We start from the raw sequence: 26,726 nt of genomic DNA, 5'->3' as shown, positions 1-26,726 counted from the left end.
TGTTTACTGACGTATCAAGTGGAAAAATCCCACCCTCCGTTTCAGCTGAATGTGTTTGAAACGTGTTTATCTGCTAGTCATGCGCTCATCAGAGAGCCTTTAAAGAGGTGGGTACCGATGATTTTTACGTTTTTCCATAGACCTGGCAACCCGCGGTGGGATTACAACTCCTTCCATCTGTTGAGGAAGTGTGTCGGACGTCGGAAACTATTCGGAAACCATGAAGTGAAAACTTTGTAAAGTGAAGAAAGTGGGTTTTGTTCGGGAGCAGAGTGCGCAGCAGCCTCGGCTCGTGCCGTGGAGCCTGTTTTTGTGGCTGGTAGAGTCACGGCTCTGACGCTAGGCGCTACGTTCAGGCTAATGCCCGCGACACCCGGAGGGTTAGCCGTGTACTGTCAGGCTGTGCGGGAGAAAGTCCGGATCAGGCCCGAGCCGTCCCCGGCTGTTTCTGGTCATGTCCGAGCTACCACTGCTCTGACCGGATGGCGGGAATACTAACGTGTGTGGAGGACGTGAAGCGGCGGCTGAAAGTGGACGTCCTGCGGGAAGCCGGCCGTCAGTATCCGCTCACCTGCTTCGTCCTGGTGTCTATGCTCGCGCTAACGGTGCTGCTCAACAGGTGAGCTCACATGACCCCGTTCACCTGGAAGATTCATCGACGTGCAAAGTGTCAGGCGGTCCGTGTGCAGCACTGTGACCTGCACCTGGTCAGTCAGTAGAGGAAGGAGCAGGCGCAAGGCAGAACCTGCCTGAGAATATTTAGTTTTTAAGCTTTGTTCTATACAGAGCACCTCCCGGACATTTATCTTTACAACAGAAGCCACAGAACAAACAAAGAAGTGCCAAAGGCCAATTCGGCATACTTTATTTCACAAAATGTAAACACTTGACATTTCCTCAAACACTACAGGCAGTTAATTAGGCAGGTCTTTCCTGTGTATCTGGCCTTTTTTGCTTATAGGTTTCCTCCAAAGAAAAATCACATTGAATTTGCTTAAGTTTTGCTTAAAAATGACCAAAAAATAAAATGGGAAGTGCACAGGCATCTTCAAAGCCAGGTAACATCCACTCTTTGCCTAAACTACATGCAGTCCAGTCATGCTTAGGTGTGTAGCATCCCCCTCAAAGGTCCACTTTAAACTATGAAACCCCTGTTGGGTACAAATCTTCTTTAGAGGTCGTCACAGTGGACCATCTGCCTCCATCTCGCCCTGTCTCAGCATCCTCCTCTGTCAACCCTTTGCCTGTACTCCTTCATTAGATCCATGAATCTCCTGAGTTCTTGCTCTTTTCCTCCTGCCTGGCAGCTCCAGTATATCCACCCTCCCTCCTCTGCACGTGTCCAACCATCTCAGCCTCACCTCTCTAACTCTGAGCTGTCCCTCTGATGGACTCATTTCTATTCTGGTCCATCCTGGTCATTCCCATAGAAAATGTTAACATCTTCAACTCTCCCACTTTCAGCTTGAACTCCTGTCTTTTTATTCTTGGACTCTACTGAAATAGTTTTGCATGAGTCTGTCTTATACTGGGCCTTAATGCAGCCCCTCAGTTCAAGGTGTATCTAAAACAAGCTGTTTAAGCCAGCTTTCTTCTGAATGGCTGTCCCCGCATAAACAGAAGGTTTGAACAGCAGGTGGATGGAGCTATTCTGCCTCAGATGTTTGTTCTAAATTACATGGATATTTACAATAGGAAGCATGAGTTTGCTCTGTCACACATAAATAATGCAAAATAAAAGCTAGAACCAGTTTCTACTTTTGTTCCTTTGCCATGTTTTTGTTTTTCAGATTTTTTTTCAGAAGCTGAAAGTATCAGAAACCTCAGGTTTTCTTTACTTTGCCTGAAATAGAATATATGACCGTGTGTTTATGGAAATCACACGTCCATAGCTGCAGTTCTCAGGGAGTGAACACTAGGTGGTGCCCCAGTTCATCTCCTCACTCACATGGAGAGTGTGTGATGCTCTCCCTGCAGGTATATTCACATCCTGATGGTGTTCTGGTCGCTCCTGGCTGGTTTTGCCACTTTCTACTGCTCCCTGGGACCAGAGACTCTCCTTCCCAGCGTCCTGTTCACCGCGAAGCCCAGGAGCAGAGTGAGGCACACACCTTTACCCGAGAGGCTCTGACTGAATGATGATTTCTGCACACAGACAGGTTCTCTGTGATAAAGTGTACATCGTTACTGACTGATGTTTCTCTTCCTTTGCACAGCGACGGGAGCAGGAACTGTTTCCTCTGGGTCACAGCTGTGCCGTGTGCGGGAAGGTCAAATGCAAGCGTCACAGGTACGTTCACGTGACCTCTGACCCCATGCGTTCAGACTAGAAAACGTTTAACACAGTGGTTCCCAAACTTTTTTTGCCAGGCCCCCCTTTTTCACAAGAAAAATGTTCGCGCCCCCACCACCTAACCCCCGCACAAACACATCCTCCAAACACACACACCCATATTTTGTTTACAAACTCCATTGCGGTTTATTTCACACCTCAAACATTTAGTAAACAATTAAGCAAATACAAGTAAACGGCAATAAATTACAGGTAGTAATAAAATATACTACTAACTCTTTTACGCTGCGTCCACACCTACACGGGTATTTTTGAAAACACAGCTGTTTCTATGCGTTTGGGCTTTTCGTCAACACGTAAACGGCGTTGCGATTCACCGAAAACGGAGATAATTTAAAACTCCTTTTTTGCGTTTACGTGTGGACGAGGAATACAGAGTTCGTCACGCAACGTCAAAGGGATGTGCCTCTTTTCACGTCACGCTGTGCACCACGTTATTGTTTACATGAGATGAATTGCAGAATGGCAGATAGAGACAAAATACTGTTACTGTTAATCTGACTATCATCGGGTTTTACACACTTACATATACACACGCAGTTACTGTCCCTGCATTTAGAAAGGCAGAGGCGTCACGGTGTAATTATTTTACGTGTAGTTGTTTTTTCCTGTGTAATAATATTCAACATTGTTATCAATACATTTTTCAAAAATGTCTCTCTGTGCAAAATGGGTTTAAACACATAAACAGCTGTGGGATACTGTTTGTCCGTGATTTGAACCGGGGGAACAAATTACGGCAGGATCAGCCTGATATTATTTGTATCCCACTGTAACTTTACTGCATAAAGAGCTAACATGTCCAAAATGTCAGGAGTAGTTAGTCATTACAAGAAGTGTTTGTGAACTAAAAATCAAGAATGTGGGATACTGTTTGTCCGTGATTTGGAGAGCCCAGCGCTGCTCCCGACGCAGGGAAACTAATTTTGCAGGGGAGACCTACCTTGGCACTTGTGCAGGTGAAGCCAAAGGGAAGATATGCTTCACCATATTTTCCTGTCTTTGGCTTGGAAGGAAGTTGGTTTGGAAACATATTTGGCGATGCTTCATCTCCTGCTTTGCGTTTGTGTGGGAGCCCCGTCAAAAACCTGTCCACAGTGTCCAAGCGCTCGTTTTTTTTTTTTTTTTTTTCTTTTCATACCGCACCCCCCCTGCAATGGCTCTGCGCCCCCCCTAGGGGGCGGGCCCCACACTTTGGGAACCTCTGGTTTAACAGATGATGTTAGTCTGAAAGATTAGCAGTACTGTCGGCTGATTAGTTAACAGCAGAAATGTTTTGGTCTTAATCAAGGAAACACATTTCACGATCAGATAATCAAACTTTATTTGTGGATTTTTTCGAGAGCTTCACAGAGATGGCTGAGCTCTGAGATGTTTCAAAGTAAATCAAACTGCAGAGAATAGATAATAGTTCTCAACTATTCTTATTATTATTTTTAAAAATCTGGCAACATCTTTAAATCCATTCGCAACACAAAAACCTCCACTTCTACATTCCTGTGTGGGGCTTGACACTGACAGGTTAAACTGAGAAGATAACCACCATTTTTCAAACCTCAGAATAAGCCAGATGATTACTGTACCTCAATTCCTCTGCAATTTATTTATGTACCAATTTAACAAAATACATTTGATTAGATATTAACATGCAGTTTGTGCCGCCTGTCTGGGGTCTACATGGATATTTTCACCTTTCTGCACTCCTTCCTGGCTGAAGAATTGTAAGTTATTACTACTGTTATAGAGTGCTGGCCGTGACTGCACTGAGAGCAGTGAAAGCACAGCCACTGGCACCTTGTCACGCACGCTGGTCTCTTATCAGTTTGCTGCTGTCAGATTTTTCCCCAATGCATGTGCAAACCCCCAGAAAGAGTCACTGGAGCTGGGCAAGCTGAGAGGCTTGCCAGCTCCAGTGACTGTTAATGGGAGATGGACACGCCCTCTAAACAAAGATGGCTACAGTCTCTTATGCGATTTTTAAGAAGCTTTCAACAATTGCTGACTGCTGCCACAAGATGGCAGTGATGTAAAGCCTGGATGCATATATTAATCAACAGGTGAGGAATTTTATGGCAGCGCTGTCTGAGATGAAACGAGAGAGACGTTTTAACTTTTGCCTGACTTGTCCTGACTCATCCAAGGAGGCCCTCCCTGGGTTGATCAGGCCCCAGAGTGTGTCACTGGTTTATGTTAAATTGTTATTTCTCTTCTACTTTCTTCTGTTTAGTTTTCTACAATTTATTTTCTTCTATTAATTCACTGCAACTGAGAAGTAATATTTACCTCTTTAATATTTATGGAGCCTGACTTCTTCAAAGGGATAGAAAAGGTGATAGAGAGAATTAAGACAAAAGAGACAAGATAGGAGAGAGCAGAGAGGAGAGCCCGAACCTGATCTGGCATCCCACACCTCCCCCACCGGATCAACTCCAAAAATAAACCTGACTGACTTTCTTTCATTCACCGCAGGCCGACACTGCTCCTAGAAAACTATCAGCCATGGTTGGACCTGAAGGTTCATTCAAAGGTGGACGCCTCAGTAGCAGAGGTACCTCAGCTCAACAGCTGGACATGTGCTTAAGTGAAACATCCAGATGTGATTATGTGGTCCTCTCTGACCTCTCTACTGTCCCCCCCCTCGCAGGTGTTCGAGTTAGTCCTTGAGAACTTTGTGTACCCCTGGTACAGGTAGGAGGACAGCTCAAAGCATGTCTTTATCCATGTACTGGTAAAGACGTTTGTTTTTTTTAAAACTGCCGCCTCTGGTTTCAGAGACATCACAGATGACGAGGCGTGTTTGGATGAACTGAGGATGACTTTTCGCTTCTTCGCGTCGGTGCTCGTCCGCCGAGCTCAGAAGGTGATGTTCGGTCTCACAAAACAAACTCACCAGTGAGAGGATTACAGATTTGCTCCACTGAAAATTAGATCAGCAGCTGGTTTAGAGTGAAATCCAGTTTATGAATAGTATGAAAGATTATTTAAAAAACCTTCAATATGTTTCCAAAGCCACAAGTTTTTATGACATTGTTTATGTGGTTGATTTTTAGAAATAAACAGAAGTATAACCGCTGTAATTCCTCGGCCCTTAACCTAATCAGATTTGCTATAATTACTTATCCAATTACAAGTAGCGTGTGAAGTTTAATTGATTATAGCCGAGCTTAAAGATAAGAAAAAAATAATATATATTGTAAAATTTTACATAATCATAATAATAATAATAATAATAATGATAATAACATATTTAGTAACAAAGCTTGTTTGGCTCTATTTTGTTGGAAGTGTCAGTGAACTCTCCTGGAGCTGTCAGTTTTTCTGTTTGCTACAGTAAAATTAAATCAACTGGATTACTCAGATTTCTGTTCAGAAACATGTTCCAAATCTCAAACTGATCGAATGCAGTGCTGTTTTTAATGACTGCCACCCGCCGTTTCTGGTGCCTATTTTTGATGATTTTTGTGTTAATTGTCACTGTTGGCAGGTTGATATCCCAGCTGTGTTTGCAGACAAAGTGATGAAAGCTGCGATGAAGCACATTGAAATTATTGCAAAAGCCCACCAAAGAGGTATGCACGTGGACCGGAGTCTGCTTGTGCTTCATTTCTAAAATGCGTGCTATATTCAGTCGTCTGTGGGAAGCTTGCTGGCTGTGTTTGTGTGGCGTGGGGTTCACTCGGTGCAGGGTTGCACCCTAATATTTATGTCTGTTTGTAGTGAAGACTGTGGACGGCCTGCAGCAGGCAGCTCTGGACGAATACGGCGCCGACCTCCACGTCGCTCTGCACAGCCGGAGAGACGAGCTGCTGTACCTGAGGAAGCTCACGGAGATGCTGTTTCCCTATGTCATGCCTCCCAAAGCCACAGACTGCAGGTACAGAAACGACCGAATGAAGTGTTTTTCTGCATCTGAGGCTTTTTGAAATTTTCACACCTTCATCGCTCCGCCGTGCAGAGACAATTTCTGTTCTTTCTCTTAGATTACCATTGTAGCTCTCAAACTCTGAACAGGAGATTTTCAGTCCAGTTTCCAGCCATCCATCGATTTCTTCCACTTATCTGAAGTTGGTTTGCAGCTGGTTTCTTCTTGGATACTCCGAAATGTTCTAATCTGTCCATCAAGTTCCGAGTCGGTCGGATCTAAAAGACCATAAACCTTCTCTCTTGCCTCTTTAGGTGTTCTTATACGACTTCATGCATCGCGGGAGTCTCAGGCAGAGTTTCTGATAAATTTCTGAGCTTTGGTTTTTGCTTCATGTGGTGCAGGTCTCTGGCTCTGCTGCTACGGGAGGTGATGGCTGGATCCGTCATCCTACCAACCATGGACTTCATGGCCGACCCTGTAAGTAGCCACGTGATCGCGTCTGTCTGCATCTTTGGTGCAAATATGTGTACGTAAAATCCCCAAATCAATTCAGTGTTTTGAACTGTTGAACTGCATTTTCTCAATCACATAAAAATATATAAATTAAAACAAAATTAATCAAGATTATCTGTTAAAGTGGTGAAATTATAAATGTTTTATACAATATGAATCCTAATGTGATGATGAAACGCTGTGACAGTATAAAAAATGTTTTACATCATGTCCTGTTTCTCCTCCTTTTCAGGATACAGTGAACCTCATGGTGCTCCATTTTGTTGATGATACTCCAGTAAGTGAACCGCCTTCCTTTTATCTGCGCCCCACAAAGTTTAAAGGTCAAGTGTGGAGGAGTGGAGGAGAGCCGACATTGCTATGACAGACCGTGTCACAGTGTAGATTCAGGAGGCTCATTTTAATCCAGTTATCTCCAGCTGAATTAAAACCAACCACCTTTCACTTCAGCCTGTCAGCTCCTTTATAAGCTCCACGTTGAGCTGGCTGAGGGTGATTTCAGGGTCTGATAAGGTTTAATGTTATGAACAAGGCTAACTCTAAACATCAGACTTGAGTCCGGCCTGTAGGTGATCTAAATCCTGCACAGTGGACCTATAACATACAGTGTGTCCAGCATGGAAAACAAACACATTAAGGATGAAGAGTCTTTTTTTTTCACTCGTTTATACTCAAATCAATTCATTTAATTGTAGTGAATTGTTCTGAATTAATGGCCTCTTTGAATCTGTCCTGTCCAGCCGGAGCCAGCCACAGAGCCTCCGTCTCCACTGGTTCCATTTTTACAGAAATACGAAGAAACGCATCAAGTCAGAAGCCAGAAGCCGTCTGTAAGTACCTCAGAGTGCAACAGGACAGGAGAAAAGCTTTTCCTCCACACTGCTGTGACTTCAGCAGCTCAAACTAAGAATGAAGGTCTGATCACACTTTTCCTTATAGAGCTGGGAATCGTTTATATTTAAAGCAATTTAAGTCAATTTAAACAGCGCTTTCCCAACTTTGTAAATTAAATTGTAATATATAAATTGAAGTGTATATACAATTACTGAACTGGTGTTCCTAATAACAATAATAATAAACGTTATATGGTAAATAGAGATCAGTGTTGTGGCTAAAACATGATCCCCTTTTGTTCTTAGCCTGAATAATAATCAATGCTCTGATTTGAGGGTCTGGAGGTTGGTGTAAGGTGTTGTTTATAAGTTGTATGAACATGTAGTGATTTATAAAAAGAAAAAAAAATTCTGATCAGTTTACACACAGTGTGAATCTGGTGCAGATTTATTTTTGAAGCTTGTCTGAGCCTCCCTGTGCGGTGCTACAGGTGCTGAAGCTGGAGCTGAAAGAGATCAGGGAGCAGCAGGATCTCCTCTTTCGATTCATGAACTTCCTGAAGCAGGAAGGAGCCGTGCACGTGCTGCAGTTCTGCCTCGCCGTGGGTAAGAGAAGACGTTATCCATACATTTGATCTCCTCAGACAGCTCGTCCTGTAAACAGTTTTGCTCCACTTACATGCAGCAAGCGTGAAAATGTTTCTCTGTCAAGCAGTTTGTAACTTGATTAATAAAGTTTTTTTTGTCATCATGAGTTCTTAGACATGCAGTGAAGTCCCTGTTGGACCCTGTTATAATGTTATATTAAATGTGTCGGATTGACTGTATAAAACTTTTTTTTTTCCCAGAGGAGCTTAACGATAAGATCCTTCGTCCCGAGCTGAGCGACTCTGAGCTGCTGCATTTGCACGGCGAGGTGGTGCACATGTACGAGACGTACTGCCTCGAGGAGAGCATCGACAAGATCAGTTTCGACCCGTTCATCGTAGAAGAGATAAGAAATGGTGAGAGTTGCTGTTTGCAAGATCGTTACCTCGCCTTTAGGCTTTAACACCTGTCACCTGACCTGAAGCTTAAATGTGAAAGCTCAGAGATGAGCTGTGTTGTATGATGCTCGGTAACTGCAGGCGGCAGATTGTCAATGATTTAATTCACATTTCTAAAATTAAACTCTGAATTTTCTTATGAAATACTCTTCAAATTCCATCAAATTTCTTGATACAGAGTGTTTTGGAAGCGTTTAATGTCCAGTTCTACACAAGTTTTTTTAAATCCAGTGATTACCTGTAACAAACTGGCACTGATTTGACCCCCCCCAAAAAAGGTAAAGGTCACCAAAAACTACTAAATTATTGCTAATTCACTGCGTTGGCCAGTTTACATAGCATTGTTTTTTCTTGGTTAAATAAGCGTGGTCAAAAATGGTCCAATGAGCGCGATTACAGGTCTAAACACCAGCCAATCAGTGCCATCACATTTATCACCATTGTTATTATACCTCAGGTGACTGATTGTGTGAGATTTTTCCCAGCAGCAGCAGGGCGAAGATGGAAAGTTTTGTTTGTGTCGTGGCTCCATTTGCATCCAAATGGTGTTTGATATCGAACATCGTGAGACCCCCTGAACCTGCACGGGTGAAGATGGTGTTTCATTTCATAGCTTGTGGACCCACAGCTGGTGTTTGCATCAGTTTAAACTGAAATATTTTAATATTAATATTTTGTTTCGAATATCCGCTCTGATTATCGACCGTATACACAGCTGGCCATGCAAACTCTTCTGGCACTCAGCTTCTGGGAGTGTAAGCTCATTGCATCAGCTGTGTGCACTGACTGTGTTTTCATGCACATTCTCCCCTGTTAGCCTGTGGGGATAGCTTTACACAATGACGGCCGAAGTGTTGGTATACATTTGGTTAAATCCTGTGTTTACTGAAGCAGCTGCTGAATTTACTGCTCTGAGTTGGACACTTTATATATTTCTGTTTATCTTCTGTGTATTGCACACGTTCTGGTTATTCTTACAAAGAAAAAAAATTGTTTGTGCTTTGTGCGCATAAAGATTTTGGAACCTCGTATGTGTGGATGCTGATGGAAAACAGCCGCTCAGGTTTAATCTGATCCAAAATTCAGTCTATGGAAACTGTGAAATGCGACTGTTACCATGGTGTTTGATGTGCCCGTGTTATCTGTGTATATAGCATGTTCTCTAAGCTCTATAACTCAGTAAGCGGAAGCACGCAGTGACATCAGCTCGTGTTCTCTGTCAGTCGCCAAAGGTCCATACACTGAGGTGGTGAAGCTGCAGCAGATGCGCTGCCTGTTTGAGGCGTACGAGCATGTCCTGTCTCTGCTGGAAAGAGTCTTCACGCCCATATTCTGTCACAGCGATGAGGTAAGACCTCTGCACCCAGACTGACCCACACAAAGGCAGCACATCACAGAACAACATCACAAGGTCACCGGTTTGTGCTTCAGCTGTTAGCTGCCGTGTTCATTCCACTGTGTCATAGATGCATGGCTTAACCTGAGCCAAAAGCCCAGCCTGCTCCAAAAATTCAGCTTCAGACAGTTTATTCCACTCTTGGCTCATTATGATGTCATAGAGAGCCGATATCCCTAATATGGTAGATCTTACATTTGTGAGGGGCAGCCAATTAGGAGAAGCTTGGCTCAAACACAGGGGCCTAAAAAAAGTTTTTAACATAATAACTAAGGATCTGCACTCAAAGTCCAGTGTGTGACACATAAAGATTATTCTGAACTGTGAATCATGCAAAGTTACTCTAGAGTCCAAGAATAGAATTATGGAGCCGGAAGTGAGTTTAATTTCTTATTCTTTAACAGTGTTGAGGTAATAGCTGTATATACACGAAGCTGTAAGTTATATAAATGAAGGGAAAGTAGATCTGACTTCTATTTGTTACACTTAAAATACTTTTTTACAAGATTATTTACCTATTCTTTTTCACACATTTGGATCAAAAATGTGTTCAAAAATGTGTACCTGATTTAAATTTGACTGCTCTTCTCCTTTTCTCTGAAATATTTTGATTACACCCCATCATACATTTATCAGGACTTTGAGAATCTCATATTAGTCACTACTTATGTACCTTTGTCTCTTCTCTGTGCAGTACTTCAGACACCTGCTGAAGGGGGCGGAGTCTCCAGCAAGGAACTCGAAAGTCAGCAGGTTTGTGATTTGAATTAAACTTCATGTGTTTATTTTGATAGGTGTTTAAAAAAAAAATTAAAAAGTAAAAATGAAAGGCGGGGGGGGAGCATTTATTCTGAAAACACAAATTTGTCAATGCGTGCATGACAATAATAATAATCCTCCTCATTTTGAGCGTTGTGTTCGCAGTAACCACCGTAAACCACTGTGAGGCAGCACACAATCAGAGCAGCTCGCTGTGCTCACGTTTATTTCTCTGAGGTTGTTTTTTGTCCAAACGCCCGTCTTTAGATGTGCTTCTTATTCCAGAAGCTTCAGCTGGGATGAGACCAGGTAAGCACTCGATCAGCATGTTGCTCGTCTGCACTGAAACTCTGCCTGCAAACAGCACACGGTATGATGCATGCAGATAGAGCACTGCTGACCGCAGATTTGTTTACGTGATGCTCACTCAGCAATTTTAACCTCCTGCTTGAGAAAATGGAATAAAGATGCTGGAGAGTCATTAGAATTTCTCCTTGTGGCCGGATGAGCAGCACTGAGTCTTTGCATTGCATTTGCATTTTTGCCTGACACTGATTTTTCATTTTTAGTTACTGTTCGTGATTCAGGACTCAGCAGTCATGCGTTCAGTGCTAGAAAGGCAAAGAGTTTTTCCCCAAATGTCCTGCAAAACACAAAGTTCTTTCTGCTGTGATTTTAGAAACACATTTTTATAAGTGGACATGTTCTGCTTTTCCTCGTGTTTGTTATATGCATATATCTACCATTCCTGCAAAGTCTCTGTAGAATCTCTTAACTCACTGATAACTGGAGGACTGTCACTGCGGACTTTTATAACATCTGTCCAGAAAGCTTTTTCCTGCTGCCACCAGGCTAACGTACACTAATGTCAGCATGCTGGCAGGAATAAAGCACGCATCAGTGTGTGAAATGCAGATTACAGGCGTGAAAACATACAGCATCACTTTAATTTAAGTGATCCGAGCTCAGTTCTCCTCTTCTTCCTGGAGGTCATGTCCGAGACGACGACTACTACTACTACTAATAATAATAACAATAATAATAATGAAAAAAAAAGTGCACTCTTCTGCAAGTCATTTCAAACCTGTGTTACATAAAAATCTAATGACGTATCTTTAAAAAAGAAATGCTGACACAGGCTGGAAACATCGTGTAATGGTAAAAAAAAGAGGTTAATTACTAAGATGATCATGTATGAAGAGACAACCCCAAAAGTAAAGGAGAAGAAGCAGGAAGTTTATAATGATTTAAGTTTGAGTCCAGATATGAAAACATCTGGAGTGCTATGAAAGCAAACTGAGCTGTTGAGTCTAAAGAGTGTTTATCAAGTTTCCAAACGTAGACCGAGTGCTGTTAACGGAACAGTGATGCAGCACAGTGCTCTTTTGTACTTAACTTCATACGAGTTTGACATTATTTGCAAATCATTGTATTCTGATTACATTTTACTTGTTGCACGTCGTAGCGCACAGAGAAATCCTCTGCGTGAATTTGTCCTGCGGTAAATGGATTCCAGAGAAACGAGATGAAATATTCTCTTATCTTTAGAAACACGTCCAAACGAGGGGAGTCGTTCGGTATCAGAGGAATTGGCAGTAAAATCAAAGGTGTGTTCAAGAGCACGACCATGGAGGGCGCCTTACTGCCGCCCAGTGCCATGACCGACGTCGACGAAGATACGGTGAGTGCAGCAGCATTTTAATACAGATCGAGGGTTTTTCCACATCAATGCTTGATGTCTTAGTTGTGAGTCTCCTCTGTCCGTCCTGAAGGTAGAGGAGGCCACAGTCGTGATGGAAGACGACTCCCCCGACGAGCCAGCCATCACACCTGAACCTCAGAGGAACCTTCTGGCCTGGAGCATCACCATCCCCTACATCGATTTCTACGACGACGACATCAAGAAGGAGCGGATCCTAGTCTTCTCCATCCACGTCGAGCGCAACGACAAGAAGAACGGTGAGCGAGCGGAGAGGAAGAACAAACCTTAGCCAGGTTCTTCCTGCACAGACGAACCTGAAGATGTTTGTAGGAAAATAACCTTTACTGAGGTTTTGTTTGCTCAGAACAGACGTTTGTTTGTTATATAATCAGAAATGGTCCCGTGAGGTAGCCCAGACTCTGTGACTCATCAGTCAGATGATGTAATGGTTTTTGCTCTCGTCTTCTTTAGCTGATCACGAAGCAGACAAGTGGTTGGTGTACAGGAAGTATATGGAGTTCTACGTTCTGGAGTCAAAACTCACCGAATTCCACGGTAATGCAGTGTTTACAAAACCAAAGACTGTATATAAGAGATGGACACTGCTGAAAAAGGGCTGAAAGGTAAAGGTGGAAAATGAAAGTGTTCTAAATATACATTCTGTGTAAGATGGAGATGGAGACACTATGGTGGCTCTTCAATCTGGTTTTAATGTTAAAGGATTCCATAAACCACAGGCTGGCTATGTCCTTTCTTTATATACAGTCTATGTACCTAGCTCACTTTATCAAATGACCGTGATATATTTCAGCTGTTGGTATTTTACCCCTTTTTTCCCCCCGCTTGACTTTGTTCTCAGGCCCATTTGAAGATGCACAGCTTCCATCCAAAAGAATCATCGGACCAAAGAACTACGAGTTCCTCGAATCTAAAAGGGAAGAATTTGAGAAATATTTGCAGGTACTGGAAGTCTGAAGTTTGAGGAGCGTTAAAGAAGCTAATCAAGCATGGCTGCTGTAGACTCGTTATTCCATATGCAGGTTCTGTTAGTCTTTATAAAGCATCTCGCCCCCAGACAAACAACGTTACTGCTTCTCTTGGTTTTATCAGTTAGTTTTTGCACCTCTGCTTGGCCTGATGACTTTGAGCACTTGTCGTATTTTTCTGCAAGTCTTTGTTTGAGAGGTGAGCATTAGTCTGACTCTTGGCTCTTTGTGTTTGTGCTCAGACTCTCCTGCAGCATCCGGAGCTCAGCAACAGCCAGCTGCTGGTCGACTTCCTGTCTCCTCACGTGGAGCATCAGTTCCTGGACAGGATGCTGCCCGATGTCAACCTGGGTACGTAACCAACATATCACACATGCCCTCTGTTTTTATAATGTGACTGTTTCAGAGTAGCTGCGCTGATAAAGGGTGCTGTTAGCTCACCTGTAGCAGGTGGAGACCTGGTCCGTGTGTCACTACACTGATCTCACCACGGCTGCAGAGCAGAACGACCACCGTCAGAAACTGCAATCTGAGAATGGTAGCTGACGTCTGCTCCATTATTTAATGTTGGAAAGCAGCATGATTATGAAGTCGAGATGAAGACTTTGTGCTGCATGTCTTGCACACGTGCAGTCTAAGAGAGTTCTTCATCTCCCACTAAAGAAGTAAAACGGTCACTGTCAGTTATTCTGGTTAAAATTCAAACTGACATCATTTATATTTGAATCAAAGGGGAGATGTTATCAGTGCTGACGGGTGTGGATGGATGGCTCAACGCCGTGACTGAAGTCATCTCTTGCATGAAGTAACAAAGCATTCCTCCTTAAAAGCTGGCGGTAGCTGCTGGTTTACACGTAAATGAGCAAAATAAAAGGGCTTTTAATCAGCTAGTACTCACTGACCTTTATTCACAGAACATGGCTGACCTTTTTCTATTTCCTGTGACTAATAATCAGGCAGTGATGCCGTCATAATGTCTTTACTCAACATTTTCTTTTGCAAATTAAAATCTCTCATACTACTTTTTTCTTTAAAAAAATACTTTATTGTGAAACATTTGTATAAAACTCAAACTGACTTAAGTGATAAAATAAGTAAATAGCATTTCTGTCAGTGGCTCTGACGTCCTTCCTAAAATTTCCACATTGTATGTTCATGCTTTTATATTAATTGAATTTGTGCGCTGTTAACATCAGTGCTTCTGCATTGTAATCTGTATAAAACGGTTAATGTTATGGGAGTAAATATCGTAATTAGTCATTCAGTGCTCGCTGCCGCCATCTTTCTCTGTGTTCGGTTTGTGACCCAAGTTTTTCTTCTACAGGAAAAATCTTCAAGTCTGTTCCTGGAAAGCTGATAAAGGAGGTGAGTATCTCTTCCTAAGCCGGGGATCCTCTCTGTTTTTCTCTTGGCTTTGAGAAGGCTTTATCTCACTTAACGAAGCAAACGTCTCACGTTGTCTGGAGTGATTTTAGAAGCGTGTGAATGTGCAGCTTCTCTGTGTCCCACCTTTAAAAGCTACGTCTTATTGGTAAGCTGATATTTCCCTCTGCATACCCAGAATTTTACTGTGAGCCAAAACCAGAAAGCAGAATTACTCATGATTCATTTTGTGTAACCTCTAGAGTCGCAGGCAGTCACAAGCATCGAGAATATACACACAGAGATACAGAAACAGCCGGAAACATGCCAAACCCCACAAACAGAGTAGGAGATCAATGACGTTTGCTTTCATGCAGCTGACCCTGACCTCTAGGACAAATTCACAGGGTCTCGAAGGAAAACGGTGCCCAAAAAAACCATCTCATTGTTTCCTGTTACTGATGTTGTTGCCCTGGTTATTTTATTTAAGGTGGAATTTACCCACAGAGTAGAGCTTTCTTGTACATTGAAGGACGGAGATGTATTTTGGTTATGGTTGTCTTGGTTGGCAGTGTATATAGCCATAAGCTTAAAAAGTCTGACTTGGGGGCAGTGCTTTAACTTTTTCTTTTTCTGTGACCCACAAATTGTGCTGGGTCTCACCATACATAAATAAGTAATAAATCTAGAGCAAATCACTGGAAAATATCTTCAAGTAAAACAACTGTTTAAAAAAAAAAAACGTTTCTGTGTTGAGAAAATCGTGAGAAGAATTTCAAGAACCAATATGATAAACATCCTATTCACTGACGGCCAGAGGGCAACAAGTCTAAGTCATTGTGAAGTGGATGGTTAAAACAATTAACAATAGAATGAACCTCCCTCAGCACATGCTTGTTATAAATGGCCAAAACTCCGTCTTGCCAACTTCCTGAGATTTTGATGGCAGTTTTTACCAAAAGTCCCGTCTGATTCTTGTGCTTCAGAGTCATGTTACGAACCAGGCAGTGATACAGAAAGAAATAACAGATTCAATAAAACTTCTGTAAAATGAGGACAACATTTCAGAAAAAGGATCTCATTTTCCGTAAAAAGAATAGTGTTTGGTGAACTCTTTTGGTAGTGGCATCAGCATGAGGTTCAAAACACAGTTTATGGTCAAGAACAATCCCTAAATACTCGTAACTCTCCACAATCTCAATATCAGCAGCTTTAATGATAGTAGGTGATAAGCTATAATAGAGTTTGTTTTGCAGAGAGGACAGAACCTGGAGCGGTTCCTTCAGTCCTTCGTCAACTCATGCGAGTCTCCCAAACCCAAACCGAGCCGGCCCGAGCTGACCATCGTCAGCCCCACGGCGGGTAACAAGAAGGTAAAAAACAACTGTCCTATAAATGTATATGGAAGCTTTAACGTCATGTCTTAAAAGTCGCACGTCCATTCACCCTAGACCTAAAACAGCTTTATTTTGGATCACAAATTATACATTATCACTTCATACTTTAAGTATGTAGAAAGTACTGGATTTGTAATACAACATTTCTAAAAAAAATATTTATTGCAGATTGCTGCATAGTTTATTTACTTATAATTCAATCTTCAGCACAATAAAATGTTCACATAGTCCAGTTAAAGAAAAGGCATTCATGCTTAAACAAAGTGACTCAGTCAAACACAACAAAGATAATGACGTCCTCTGAGCAGACAGGACCTTTGTGGGGGTTTTTGGGGGTTTGGGGGGTTGAGCCTCAGTCATATCCTGGCATTTACTCATTTATACTTGTAGAAGCCCAGTCAATCAATCAGTCAATAATCAGTCAATTCAATTTTATTTATACAGCACCAAATCACAACAACAGTCACCTCAAAGTGCTTTATATTGTAAGGTAGACCCTACAATAGTACATGCAGAGAAAAACACAACAATCATAGGACCCCTATGAGCAAGAACTTTGGCGACAGTGGGAAGGAAAAACTCCCTTTTAACAGGAAAAAACCTCCAGCAGAACGAGGCTCAAGGAGAAGCGGCCATCTGCCGCATCCGGTGGGAAGGAAAGTTTAATCCTAATATTAAACTAGAGATGGTGTTTGTCTCCTGAATCCAAACTGGGAGCTGGTTCCACAGAAGAGGGGCCTGAAAACTGAAGGCTCTCCCTCCCATTCTACTTTATGATCTATTAGAGTAATACGGTACTGTGGGCGTCATTAGGATAAGATGGGGCCTGATTGTTCAAGACTTTGTCTCCTGTGTTATAAACTAAAGATCCTCTGCAGGTACTCGTCTGTAACTTAGCCTTGTTTTTTCAGTATTTCTTCATGTTTTAAATTATGTCGAGCGTTTAATCGTTACGAGGTAATGGTGTGTGCTCGTTGTCCTGCAGCTCTTTAGCAACCTGTTCAAGAACAACGCCAACCTGTCAGAGAGGAAGCACAACCCCAACTTCTTCGCAGAGATGTTCACTGTGGACGGCATGTACGACTACATGATGTATGTCGGTGAGTGAGCCTGAGGAGCCGTAAGCAGCCTCTAAAGGCAAGATCACAGCTTTACAGGATGTCTGTACAGCCTCCGTCACGGTCTCCGTGTAAGTAAACGAAGTGAGTCCACGATGATGGGACTAAATCACACGCGTGTGAAAATGCTAGAAGCTGGAATTTCCTGCAGTCAGAACATTTGAGGGAAAAATGACTGCATGAAAGCATCCAATGATTTCCTGCAGTATTTTAGGTTTCACTCCTCCTGCAGCAGATACTGTGGCCTTTAATGGTAACATAATGCACATTGTACTGATAATCAAAGCAGGGATGAAGACACTTGCACAGACCCACAGTTTAGTTTAGAAAGCAGCCAACGTGCTAACGTGTCCCACTGAAGCTCTTTTTACCTTCGTTTCTTTAAGCAGAGACCTGTTATGATTAGAAGACTTTAGATTGGTCACCTAAAGCCTGTGAGATATTTCGATCTGTGTTTCTTGAAGTGATTCGGGCCTGACTGTCTGTATCTGTGTTGGTGTTTGAACTCACAGGCCGGGTGGTGTTTCACATGCCGGACTGGCTGCATCACATTCTGTGTGCTGGGAGGATCTTGTTGAAGAGCACATTCGAAGCCTACATGGATCAGTACATGCAGTTGAAACTGGAGCAGATCCTCCAGGAGCACCGCATGGTCTCCCTCATCACCCAGCTCCGAGGTAGGACACCACCTGCACCAATAAAGTCTTTTCTTTTTCCGAGCTCAGTGTCGCTGCTTTTAAGATGATTTACAAGGTGTTCGGATTGTTTATGACACCAAAAGAAGCGTCAGTATGTGGAAAGGTCTTTTTTTTACTTTCTAAATGTTACACATAAAAAAGCCTCACGGCTCAACCTGTGAGCATCATTTTAAGCTCCTGCATCACCGCGATAGCTGTTCCTTGCTCTGAGCTGGTAGGAGTTAAACTTATCGAGCTCAGGATTTGAGTCAACAGTGAGTAAACGGGAAAGAAAAGAGAGAGTCTGAGTATTTTATTAACATTCACATCATAAAAATGCAGATCTGAATCCTGTCAGCAATATAAACCTGCAGTTAGTGCATCAAAGTGTTTTTTATTCCAGAATGGTTCCTTTTATCCTTGCTCCTTCTGCAAATGGATCAAAAGGCTAATCTGGGAGAAGGTCGTAACTAGGGATGGGTATCGTTTAGGTTTTATCCGATACCGGTGCCAAACCGGTACTTTTGAAACGGTGCCGGTGCTTAAACGGTGCTCAAACCGATGCTTAAAGAATGGAGAACACATCCAAAAACATCCAAAAACCTCTCATGTTCAGCTGTTTTTTTGTAAAAAGATAACAATGTTAGCCTTTTCTGCAGCTATAGGGCATATATGGTCTCACTCTTGGCTGGAAGCAGTGCTTAATCAATGGAAAAAACACAAACTTTGTCCAAAAACCTCTCATGTTTAGCTGTTTCAACGTTACTTACACACGAACAACATGAAGCTACTCACGCAGAGAAGAACGGCTGCTGCTGCCATCATCATCCTCATCATTTCTGCTACGCTGACAGGGCTAGGGGCCAGGACTCTCCTCTTCGGGTTTTTGGGGGATGTTGCTAACTCCGGGTCCGATAACAGGCACCACACCCGCAGTAGATGTGCACGGTGTGAGGTCTCGCAGCAAGCTATCAAACACGGCGCATTTCTCGGCTTTTAAAAAAACCCGCTATGCGTCGCCAGGTGTTTCATCGGATTTGAGCTGTTACCTCCTTTGACAGTATCACAGTATCAGCTTAAAGCACTTGTTGCAGGCTGCTGAGTTTCCATCTTTTGCTGTGAAGTACAGCCAGACTTTTGATTGCTTCGCCTTGGGCATTTTTAATCTGTAGCTCTGCTCTAAAAGAATGTACGTACCTGGGCCCGCCTACTATCCTCGGAAACGTAAAATGATTGGCTAGAATTGGCTCAGGAAAAAAAAGCACCAAAATAAAGCACCGAAATGTGCGCTGCTTTTCGGTCTGGTTACTACCGTTTATGTCAGAACCGGTGCCATCATGGCACTGGACACCGGTACCCATCCCTAGTCGTAACAAATCTGCTCATAAATCTCAGAAGTTGTATCTGATTTAAGTTTGGCAGATCTCCCATCTCCTCAAGTGTGCCCAGACAGCTTCCAGCATGCTGCCATCATTACATACCTGCCTGGAAGTTTTTCAGATTCCTTGTATTTCTGGGACATGTCATTGTTGTTGTAGAGGCAGACCCACTGCCTCTGGGCAGCACGCTTGGTTGATGCCACTGAACTTCTTCACAGATCTTCAGCTGAGGTGAAATCGGAGCACTCTGCGCACGTGATCAGCAGCGATGTGTAAATGTGTGGATGCAGAGAACGAAGCACCTTTCAACTGGACAAAAAAACTTGTTTTTGAAGATGATTCATGTTGTGTGACCCTGCAGAAAATTTCTGCTTCTGCTTCTGTGCAGATGTTTCAGTTTCCAAAAACAAAGGAGGAAACTTGAACTCTGCAATTTGTTCCTGTTCATTTCTGCAGACGCCGTTTTCTGTGAGAGCAGCGAGGAACGAACAGCAGAGGCCAAACAAGCCAGAGCCAAGCAGACGTTTGAGGAGATGATGAAGTACCTGCCAGGTCGGGTTTCAGTTCAGTCACAGTAATCGTTAATAATCAATAATCATCTCCTGGTATGTTTCATGTTGAAGTATTCAGTGAGGCTGTCTCTGCTGAAAGCTGTGCTGAAAGTTTATCTGCTCTCTCGGAGACATTATAATTAATAATGACTGTGGACATCAGCACAACATATCATATCAGAACATCAATAAAGATAATAAAGTATGTTATTGTATGCGTGTTAAAATCCGACTCTTCTGAAGTGCCAGTGAACATCTCACAGCCTGTTTTAAACATGTCAGAAATCTGATTTAAAGGGGGATAAAAATATCTAGTTAGCTGGGAGCGTGCAGGCAGTTTCTTTTGATGTGTGACTTTAAAAGTAAAACTGGAAATGAAACCACAAGACCTTTGAGCTGTTCTCACTTCCCAGTCTGCCGGTCATACTGGATCTAAAGTCCCAGTTTAAACACTGGCGTTGTCCGAGATGCTTTTCCTTTTGTTATTTACGGTACGGAAGTGATCCGCCTGCTTTTAAAGACAGAGGTTTTCTTACAGCTGCATGCCTGCACAGAACATAGCTGCTTTAACTACAACCTGGAAGCGAGAGCGCCACTTTAATCTCCTTCCTGTTATCGATTTGAGTATTTTGCTTCTTACATTTAAAGTTCTGGACTGCAGTTCAAGGTTGCTCTGCTCAGACAAGAGTTTCCAGTGTAATAGTATTAATAACCTGTATTAGCCTAGCACTTAAAAGAAACAGACAGTTACAAAGGGCTTGGCAGTTCGATCAGCCTCTCTGCCGACTGTCCTCCAACTCTTCTACTCTGATCTTATAGACTAGGGGTGGGTTTTAATAATCGATTTATCGATTAAAATCGATTCTGGCTTGGATAACGTGAAATCGATTCATTAAAATCCTGAATCGATTTTTTAATATAAATTTATTTTGCCCGAAACGCCAGAATCTCAGGTGAAACCTCACAAAATTTCAACAACCACCAAACAGCTAAGACAGTAAATGAGAGCAGGTACACGGATTCTGCACAAGGACGTAAACGCACAGCGCGGACCCGCGGATCAGAATCAGTGAGATGTCGCCTTTCTCACCCGACGGGGGCTGCAGCTTTAAGCGGCTGCGCGCGCTCCCGCGGATGGCAATCACTTTCTGGCAGACAATCACTTTTTGGCACAACAACTGCACGGACACGGTCGGGGCTGAAAGCGACAGCTCGCTGATTCTGATGTTTCGGCGGGTCCGCGCTTTGTGTTCACGTCCTTTTTGCGCTGATTCTAAAGCTGTTAGTTTTATCTCTCTCCAAACAATATTGACCGAACCAGCAGCAAAAGAAGATCCAAACTATGCTTCACATAAACATCGTCATGAAATCACTCTGACTTTTACTGTTTTGCTTCCACCATGATAAAATCACACTTCATGCACAGCTCTCTTTCTCCCTCTCTCTCTGTACTTCAAGAACAGTTTCCCGTCTAAAAATCTGTTTTCTGCATTATTCGCTTGCTTGTTACGCACAAGTCTACTGTTGTTTACAGCGCTGTCGGCCGCTGTTTTTTTTTTTTTTTTTTTTTACATTCTTCCGAAAAGAAAACCTAATTTCTGCCATTCAATACTGAACAAATTTAAACTTTTTAAAATTATGCAAAATGCAAAACGCTTAGCCGTGTCTCTAATAAAACCGCTGTAACGTCAGAGGTAACGTTCATATGTTGATTAATGGTTTTCTTTCGTTTTTGATGTACTGCAGAATATTTTTATAAAATCCCAGGCCAGGAAAATCACCTTCATGTTTTTCTGTGTTTTATCTTCAGCTACTTTGACACAAAGGCATCTGATGTGATGGTCACACCTTTGATAAAGTCTTGCGTGTGTCAGCTTCCTTTTTATTGATACAAAAATATGTAAATGTACTGATCTGAATTATAATATTTCTGACTGTCAAAATTTCCCAGATTCAAATCGAATTTAATTGAATCGAATTGAATCGAATCGTGGATCGAATCGATTCGGGACCTTGTGAATCGGAAACAAATCGATTCTAGAAATCAGTGACGATACCCGGCCCTATTAGACAAACAATCCTGGTCTTTGCTGCATGTTTTTAACAGTTTCGGGTCCAACTCATTAAATCTGCATGCTTCACATACCCATGGCTTAATAAAGCTGTATAATATGCTTTGATTTCAGACTTTGTGGTGAAGTGCATCGGTGAGGAGTCGAAGTACGAAGGTATCCAGCTGATGTTTGACAGTTTTCAGCAGCCGCTGCTCAACAAGCAGGTAAACGATCTTTCTCCTAATCCACGGTTCAGCTCAGCATTTACGAGAGCTTCCTGCATGTTCAGGCAGGCTCAACGGTGACGTGTAATGTAATGTTAGGGTGCATTTTCCCATTAGCATCAGGGTGGGTCCAAATGTGAGGCCTATTTTTCTGACATTTTTAAGCTCTGGTTCTTTTATAGGTACAGGAAATGTACTGTACCTATGTGGTTGCCATCTATGTCGATGCATGGCGCCTTGCACTGAGCGCTTTCACTTTGTAGAAAAGACGATTGTTTGATAGCTTGATTACTCTGATGCAAGCAGACCTTCATCCTATCAGAGAAGAATTTAAAGACACTCTAACTAACAGGAAGTGTTTAAAACTACTGTGTTTGAAAATATATTTTGTGTAGCTGGCTCTTATACTCAAATGTTGGCAAGCACCACGTTTGGACCCACTCACGTAACTTAGAGAGGCTGTAACTGTGAAAATATTCATAGTATGAAGGTAAAATCTTACATTCAACATGTTACTGTAACTGTTACTGTAAAGTTACTGTAAATCAGCTGGTTCTAAAGGAGTCGGGTGGGAACTTTATTCAGATTGACTTGATTTTATACAAAGCTGCAAAAAACAGAATCCCTGCAGCCTGTGTAGGTTGTGCTCACAGCTGTCCTGATTTACATATTTACTGGTCCAGACTTTTTCACTTACATGTGAATGTTTCCCTCAATTCCCGACAGTCCACGGAAGTTTTTAAGTTCCTGTGAGCGGTCCTGAATCTGAGCCTCAGTTGATCATGCTTTTCTTCCAGTGTAAATGCTGTAAACATGTGTTAAACGACCACTGCAGCAATGCAAATTTCTGTGCATTCATGTTGGATTTTTCTATATCTTTTAAACAGATGAGTTCTTCTACGTGTTTACTTGCGAGAACTGCTGCATTGTGTAGTTTGCACACATGCACACACTATAAAAACAGAAAACACGAGGTTAATGACGTCAGGTGCCCTTTTTTCACTGGAAGTGTTCTTTATAAAACACACCCACACACCCACACATATGCCTGTACTTGCTTAATGCCACAGCCTGAGGATGCAAGCCGATGACTTTCAGCTGAGCCTTTCCTGTTTTCAGCTCGTCACTGTGCAGCTCTTCCCTCTCACATTGAACTTAAACACCTCTAAAATATATCTCAGGGATCCTCTCAGGCTGAGTTTACATTAATCTGAGTCATCACTGGTTTATGACTCAGCGATAATTTGCTGTTCTCGTAAATATTGATGTCTGAGGGAGCAGAAGGACTGAAATGCATGTTTTCTGAACTATAAGATGAATTGATATCTGAAATCAGCAGTGTTTGGATGTTAACTTTCAGTACTGACGTACTTCATGTATGTTTTCACTTTAACTTACTGGCACATGCATATTGCCCATCAGCACAATGAACAGTAAGAGGAGATTAACTTTTCCCCTCTGACTCTGACTGGCCTGATCATTTCTCCTCCTCAGATGACGTACGTCCTGCTGGACATTGCCGTGCTGGAGCTTTTTCCTGAACTCAACAAGGTAAACAGCTGACAGTGGGGAATGTAAAGAAATAAAACAGGATGAGCTGGAAGTTAAGCTAAGACGCCATTCTCAGAATATATCAGGCAGGAAAAGACCTGTTCAGGAGTTCACTGTATGTGCACATGTGCATTTCCAAACATGAGCTTTTTCCTGGTCAAAACAGATGTTTGACTGCACATTTAAGTGCACATGGTCTGCAAAAGCAAAAAAGGTTTGTTTCACCTTCACTGACAGACATCTGTGCATCTTGAAAATATAGTTTTAACAGCAGATCCTCATTGTGCAATCTTTAACTGCATTTTTTATCCTGTCATCCATATTGTGATGGAAATACATTTGAAGGCATTTAATGGATACTTAGGAAAAGCTGGACTTACTTTGTGTGTTAGTGAGCAGATTTGTTGCTTAGACAGGAAATAAACTGTTGTAAGCAGCTCAGATTCTCTGAGTCTGCTAACCATTAGTGCTGCTGGCTACAGCTGTGGAGGCTCCTGTTGGCATCTACACTAAGTGCTTAGTGCTCATTTAGCAGTTTATGATGCTTGAATCAATATCTAATTAACATGATGACGAACGACTGAGTGGATTTGTTCTGATGAATCCATGTCATGATATTCAAACTGAGGCTGCAGATTTCTGCAGGTGAGTGTGAACAAGCAGAGGAAACCTACAGATAGCAGAGCTATGCATTAAACTGAAATTTAATTTAAAACAAGATGATTGAGATAAAAAGATTGAGTAGTGACCAAAAGAACCAGGATGTTGCAGATACATGGAGGAAACTGGCATAAACTGTCGTCCGCTTCCATAGAAATCTAACCACACTGACCACAACAAAGAGTGAGGATGCAGGAGGGAAAAAATGCCCAACATGTTATGTTTCAATCGGCTGACACTGGGACACAAACACATAGCAATTAGCACATAATGCACCATCCTGAGAATCAATGGCGCCAAGGATCTCTCTAATTATGTAGGTTATGTCGTACCTTTAGAAAGATTTCCTGCAGGAGATCAGATCAGGCATTAGAGAGAGGGTAAGGAGTTCACTCATTTGAGTGGTTTGGGCATCTGACAAGGATGCCTCTGGGGGTTTCCTAGATGAGGTTTTCCAGGCAGATCCCACCAGGACACGCTAGAGAGATTATATCTCTTGGGTTTGTGTGGGAACGCCTTAGTGTTTCCCCAGATAAGCTGGAGGAGGTGGCCGGGGACAGGGACATCCGGGCTTCTCTGCTTAGGCTGCCCAGTCCTGGATAAATCAAAGAAAGTGGATGGATGATTTATTGTGTCACGATCAGGCTTTATTTTGTTTTTCATCCCCCAAACGTTGATTTTTGCTGCTTCCTGGGAACATCCAACAGTTTCCACATCACTGTTAGCTGGAAATCGGGCGGATGTGTTGTGAACACAGCAGATACCATCAGTGATTTGTTTTCAGCACAAGTGTAAAACGCTACCATGAGAACAAACCAGCTTCTCACAACTGTTCATTTTACTTTAAATCCAGACTAATTTCACATTGTGAGCAGAGAGACGCGTCTCCTTTCACAGCAGTTATGCTGCAATAGACGCAGGCTGCCGGGGGGTTCCCATGATGCATTGAGTTTTTCCTTTCCAGTCACCTTTCTCACTTATTATGTGTTAATAGACCTCTCTGCATTGAATCATATCTGTTATTAATATCTGGCTCTCTTCCACAGCATGTCTTTATCCTGTTTTCCTTCTCTCACCCCAACTGCCGGAGGTTTCTTCCTGTTAAAAGGGAGTTTTTCCTTCCCACTGTCGCCAAAGTGCTTGCTCATAGGGGGTCATATGATTGTTGGGTTTTTCTCTGTATCTACTGTACAATATAAAGCGCCTTGAGGCGACTGCTGTTGTGATTTAGCGCAATATAAATAAAATTGAATTGAACTACAGCTGTTTTGGGATTCACGCTGGTTTCAACCTATTTAGTCATAAGCAGCTCCTTCAGTTAATGCTACGTTTAATTCAGCGTCTTTCCTCCACGTCCTAAACAACTGAAATGAGAAACGGTGATGAATGGTGGAGATGCTTCCATCAGCCCTGATTTTGTTTTTTTTTGTTGTTTTTTTGTTTCTTCCTTGTTGTAAAGTGTCCTTAAAGCTAGTAACATAGGCAGAGTTAGTTCAGCTGGATTCACATGTGGCAGCGGAGAGCCTGGAGCTTTCTCTCTCTGTGAGAAACCATAGCTCACATGGAGGGCGCAGGCGTGGGTGGCGTCTGTGGAACTTCATACTTGTCTGACAGTGACACTAAAGCAGAAACGCCCACACCGCTCTCTCCCCAGGTACCTCCTCCAAATCTCCTCAAGCCCGCTGAGAGGCGCGTCCCGGATCTAATTCCAGCTGGTCGCACCTGAAACGCCTCACCCAGTAGACATCCTGGACATACACTTGAACCACCTCAGCGGGCTCCTTTTGGTGTAGAGGAGTAACAGTTCTGCTCTGAACTCCTCCTCGGGGAAAATGGACATTATGCTTTCCCCTTCTGAGTCTGCTGCGATCCGTTTTGGTTCCATTGATGTAAATTTCATCATCAGACAGTTAGCGTGAGGGTCCATGTGGACATCCACACGCCGGCTAGTGTTTTGTGAGCATGTGACACAACTGTGCTTTCATGCTTTCCACAATAACACACCTCTTAGTCATGGCAACCTCTGTCCTAACCCTGAATGCTGTGATAGTTTAGGGTGATATTTAAGGTTGTCACAGATTGGGCAGGCCTCGTTCTCTCAAACACTCTAATGTGACCTCACAGGTGTTTCCTCTTTCCTCCTCAGCAGGGGGCGAAGGAGGCGTTCATCGTGTGACTCGGAGGAGGAACCGAACTCCGTGCTGGAAGGTGCAATACTGTCAGAATATTTCCAAAGGCTCTGAGACCATCTCTGCATTCCGATGTACATTAATGCACTAATAAAGAGATATTTATTGATA

The 26,726-nt window shown here is 42.7% G+C and overlaps 1 protein-coding gene across 4 annotated transcripts; it reads left to right on the top strand.

The window, feature by feature from the left end:
• Nucleotides 1-149: 149 nt before the first annotated feature.
• snx14 (sorting nexin 14) lies at nucleotides 150-26,726 on the top strand. 4 transcript variants are annotated; one of them, XM_031755980.2, is made up of 29 exons: nucleotides 150-619; nucleotides 1,978-2,098; nucleotides 2,217-2,290; nucleotides 4,823-4,901; nucleotides 4,998-5,041; nucleotides 5,126-5,213; nucleotides 5,838-5,922; nucleotides 6,071-6,227; nucleotides 6,620-6,695; nucleotides 6,964-7,008; nucleotides 7,472-7,561; nucleotides 8,056-8,170; nucleotides 8,413-8,568; nucleotides 9,834-9,958; nucleotides 10,701-10,759; nucleotides 11,051-11,074; nucleotides 12,314-12,446; nucleotides 12,538-12,724; nucleotides 12,939-13,022; nucleotides 13,327-13,427; nucleotides 13,696-13,804; nucleotides 14,778-14,818; nucleotides 16,072-16,188; nucleotides 17,198-17,312; nucleotides 17,843-18,007; nucleotides 19,843-19,938; nucleotides 22,124-22,215; nucleotides 23,710-23,766; nucleotides 26,573-26,726. In XM_031755980.2, the coding sequence occupies exons 1-29, from the start codon at nucleotides 483-485 to the stop codon at nucleotides 26,600-26,602; spliced, it is 2,802 nt and encodes a 933-aa protein (XP_031611840.1). In that variant the 5' UTR covers nucleotides 150-482; the 3' UTR covers nucleotides 26,603-26,726. The 4 variants fall into 4 exon arrangements, with proteins under 4 accessions (XP_031611840.1, XP_031611839.1, XP_031611837.1 ...); XM_031755979.2 differs by having other exon boundaries at nucleotides 11,033-11,074; nucleotides 26,576-26,726; XM_031755977.2 differs by having other exon boundaries at nucleotides 11,033-11,074.

The sequence above is a fragment of the Oreochromis aureus genome, linkage group 15 (genome assembly GCF_013358895.1).
Source record: "Oreochromis aureus strain Israel breed Guangdong linkage group 15, ZZ_aureus, whole genome shotgun sequence".
Classification (NCBI taxonomy): Eukaryota; Metazoa; Chordata; class Actinopteri; order Cichliformes; family Cichlidae; genus Oreochromis; species Oreochromis aureus.
Note: the sequence above shows the minus strand (reverse complement) of the source record. Positions and strands in the feature narration are given on the sequence as shown.